Source organism: Dendrobium catenatum, unplaced genomic scaffold (assembly GCF_001605985.2).
Source record: "Dendrobium catenatum unplaced genomic scaffold, ASM160598v2 fragScaff_scaffold_261, whole genome shotgun sequence".
Lineage (NCBI taxonomy): Eukaryota > Viridiplantae > Streptophyta > Magnoliopsida > Asparagales > Orchidaceae > Dendrobium > Dendrobium catenatum.
Genome location: NW_021318723.1, coordinates 134,840 through 138,044, shown reverse-complemented (window position 1 = coordinate 138,044; position 3,205 = coordinate 134,840). Strand labels below are relative to the sequence as shown.

The window sequence follows — 3,205 nt, the reverse complement described above, 5'->3', positions numbered from 1 at the left end:
GGCCCAACCGGATTCTTAATTTTAAGAATTAAGACAATGAGCGTATCTTTCCATTCCTTGTGCATTAATCCAGATTTAAGGAATTTCTTTATCGCATTCCAAGTGGTCTCACATACTAAATTCCAGTAACATTTGAAAAGGAAGATGTCACCCCATCAAGTCCCGGAGACTTATTGTTACCTTGCTGAAAAACAGAGATTCTGCACTCCTCCATAGTAAAATATGTATCCAAGGAAGCAGCATTCAAAGCACTCATCTTCTATTTTTCCGAAGGACAAGGCCACCCAGTCAAGTCACAAGTTTTATACCTCCATTTCTTCTCAAAGAACTGCAGAAAGACTTGCTCAATTTGATCATCCTCCTCCACTAGAGTATTGTTGGCATCCATAATTTGCCTGATCCACGTTGCATTCCAACTGGCTAAAGCATAATTATGGAAAAACTTTAAATTAGAGTCCCCCTCCTCTTGCCACCTAGTTTTTGCTCTTTGGTTCCACCAAATAGCAAGTCTTCTAAGAGTGACATTAAGCTCATAGATCTTCCTTCTAAGATTGAACAAATCATCACAAGAAAAATCTGAGCCCGAAGCCTCTTTGATTTGTAATTCCAGGATCTCTCTTTTTAGCGCATCTTTCAACTTATAAAGATCTCTGCATTTATAAAAATAGTGCTCTCAACGTCCTCCTAAGCTTTCTGTGTAACACCTCCACCTCTTCACCAAAATTAGCCTTCTTCCATGAACTAGTGACTATAATCCAGGTAGCCAGATATGACCTCCAAGTATCTTCAAATCTAATAACCTTGCTCCTATTAATCTTCTCAGTATCCAAACTGTACATAATCGGGCCGTGATCAGAAGCCACACGAGTACGATCCTTAACCTTCCCATATGGTACCAAGTGTAGAGCCGAGGTGTTGTGCAAGCACCTATCAAGTCTTTCCCAAATCCTAGAGGACCCCTCCATATTGTTACACCAAGTATAACTTGGTCTAACAAAGCCTGCCACATGAAAATCAGAATTAGTCATAAATTCTTTCATTTCTCTAGGTCCTTTAGAGAATAAGAATCTTTTTCCACCCTTCTTCTCTTCCTTGTTTAAAATACAGTTAAAGTCCTCTCCCACAACAGTAGGACCCGAATCCTTCATACAAACCTCAATCAAGTTCCACGAACTCCTTTTTTCATTATGACATTTGCTACCATACACCATTGCCACCTTCCAAACACCCAAAGAAGGTGTAAAAAGAGAACCAACCACCAATTTAGAGGAGCTCTTCTCAACATTAAAAGAGAGAAACTTCATGTTTTACGAGACCAAAATACCCCCAGAAGTACCCACGACAGGAAATGGAAATAATCCCAATCCCTCCCAATAAGGGAATCAACATCCTTTCTTTCAATACTAGATAGTTTGGTTTCCATCAAACCAACAAAACAAACATCATGATCCGTAACAATCTCCTTGAGATACAAGGAAGCCTCCTTTTTTCTGGCCCCCCTGAAATTCCAGAAAAGTAATGAATTCATTAATTAACCATTAAGGAGCCCTTCCCACGTGGTACACTTCCTTTGCCCTCCTTTCTCTTTTTCCTGTGATCCTGTTCGAGAGGCCCCAGTGATTTTAATTCCTTAGCCAGTTTCAACTTGACTAAACTGTTATTCTGTTAAACCACAGATTCAACACGCTCAGGTAAATCAGCAATAATAGCCATCTCATTCTTCTTGACTACACTAGTATGATCCATCACTTCCCCTTCTTCCGTATCCTCAAGCAAGGCTTCAAATTCTTTAGCAACGGATACCCCCAAAGCAATCTCCTCTTTACTAACATCATTACCTGTTTCCAAAATAAATACCTCAAACTGTTTCAGTCCCGGTTCCACCTCATCCTTCTTGTGTTGAATCTGAGTTTGCCCTGTATCTGAATGATGACCTTGAGCCTGTATTTTAACATCAGTTATATTTCTTTTAGATCTACCAACTCCCGCCATCTTCCCATTTTGAATCTCCTATTTTTAAATTGCACATGGAATCACTTTCAGCTTCTATTAAACCAACCACCCCTCCCAAAACTTTCTCAGCAATAGCCTTCCTTACTGGATGATCACAAGAAAACGTCTTCACACATTCCGGGCAATCCTTTCTATCATGACCAACCATGCCACACTAATAACAAATCAAATCAATCTTCTCATATTCTATTTTTTGGAAGAACCGACCAGTAATACCATCAACCCACACACCATTTGGGGGTCTGTTTTCCATATTCAGTTTCACACACACTCGAGCAAATTCACGTTTCCCCCATTTAAAAGAATTACCATCCAAATACATTGGAGTCCCTATTCTGGAAGCAATCCTAATAATATTCTCCTCGTCCCAATAATACAGTGGAAAGTAGGGGGAACGAATCCAAACTGGTGCAGTAATTCCCCTGAAGAAATTCGGGTTGAAAAGATGAGACCACTTATCCATCCCCACAATGTGGCCTCCCACAAACCAAGGACCACCATTTAGTACTTCCTCCATCGCTTCCACAGACTTAAATGAACATAAAATCCAGTTCATACATATATACATCATATGGAAATTACCCAATTTGCTCCGTTGCTTCCTCAATTCCAGACTGCACAAAGGAAAAGAGACTTTGTCTCCTAAAACTTTAACTACCAGAGAGTGTCTAAGAATTTCCAAATTTAACACCTCCTACTCTGCATTAAGCTTGACCGCCAACCCGTCCTCGGACAATTCTGTTATCACCTTATCTACCGAAATCTTGAAGTGTTGGGTTTTCTTCCTAGCTTCAGTAAAATTCTCCTACGAATTAATTCTAGAAGAATCCCGCTAAATACAGGACTCCAGGTTCTTCTCCAAAACTGACATCTTTAGTGGAATATTATAAACCACTTTCGAAGAAGAGGACTTGATTTAAGAATTTAAATCCCGGCCGCCTACATCTTCCTGATTCAACACAAATTTACTAACCTTCAAGATCGCACCAGCAGATGAAGATACCTCCGGAATATTATCTAAAATGAACTTCTCAATTGCAAGATCATGATCAACACCAGAATCACGATCAGCCAAATGCCTCTTTCCTTTGCCTTCAACCACTTCTTGGTGAACCAAAGGCTACGCACCATCTCTGATTACAATGCCACTGTTACCGTTGCCAATACCCCGATTGGAGCCTGATGATCAAAT

The 3,205-nt window shown here is 40.1% G+C and overlaps 1 protein-coding gene across 1 annotated transcript; it reads right to left on the bottom strand.

Annotated features, from left to right (window-relative positions):
* Positions 1–259: 259 nt before the first annotated feature.
* LOC114579277 lies at positions 260–1,528 on the bottom strand. The gene is made up of 4 exons (XM_028693318.1): positions 1,337–1,528; positions 1,106–1,217; positions 775–1,000; positions 260–650 (listed from the first exon to the last, which is right to left on the bottom strand). Exons 1-4 carry the CDS (start codon positions 1,526–1,528, stop codon positions 260–262), a joined length of 921 nt encoding a protein of 306 aa, XP_028549151.1.
* Positions 1,529–3,205: the final 1,677 nt, after the last annotated feature.

Excerpts from the sequence above, each read along its gene's own strand:
- LOC114579277 (XM_028693318.1), bottom strand. The coding sequence starts at position 1,528 with ATGAATTCATTACTTTTCTGGAATTTCAGGGGGGCCAGAAAAAAGGAG. Across the intron at positions 1,218-1,336 it reads ATTTCCATTTCCTGTCGTGG|GTGGCAATGGTGTATGGTAG; the intron begins GTACTTCTGGGG and ends GGTGTTTGGAAG. Across the intron at positions 1,001-1,105 it reads TGTGGGAGAGGACTTTAACT|GCTTTGTTAGACCAAGTTAT; the intron begins GTATTTTAAACA and ends TTCATGTGGCAG.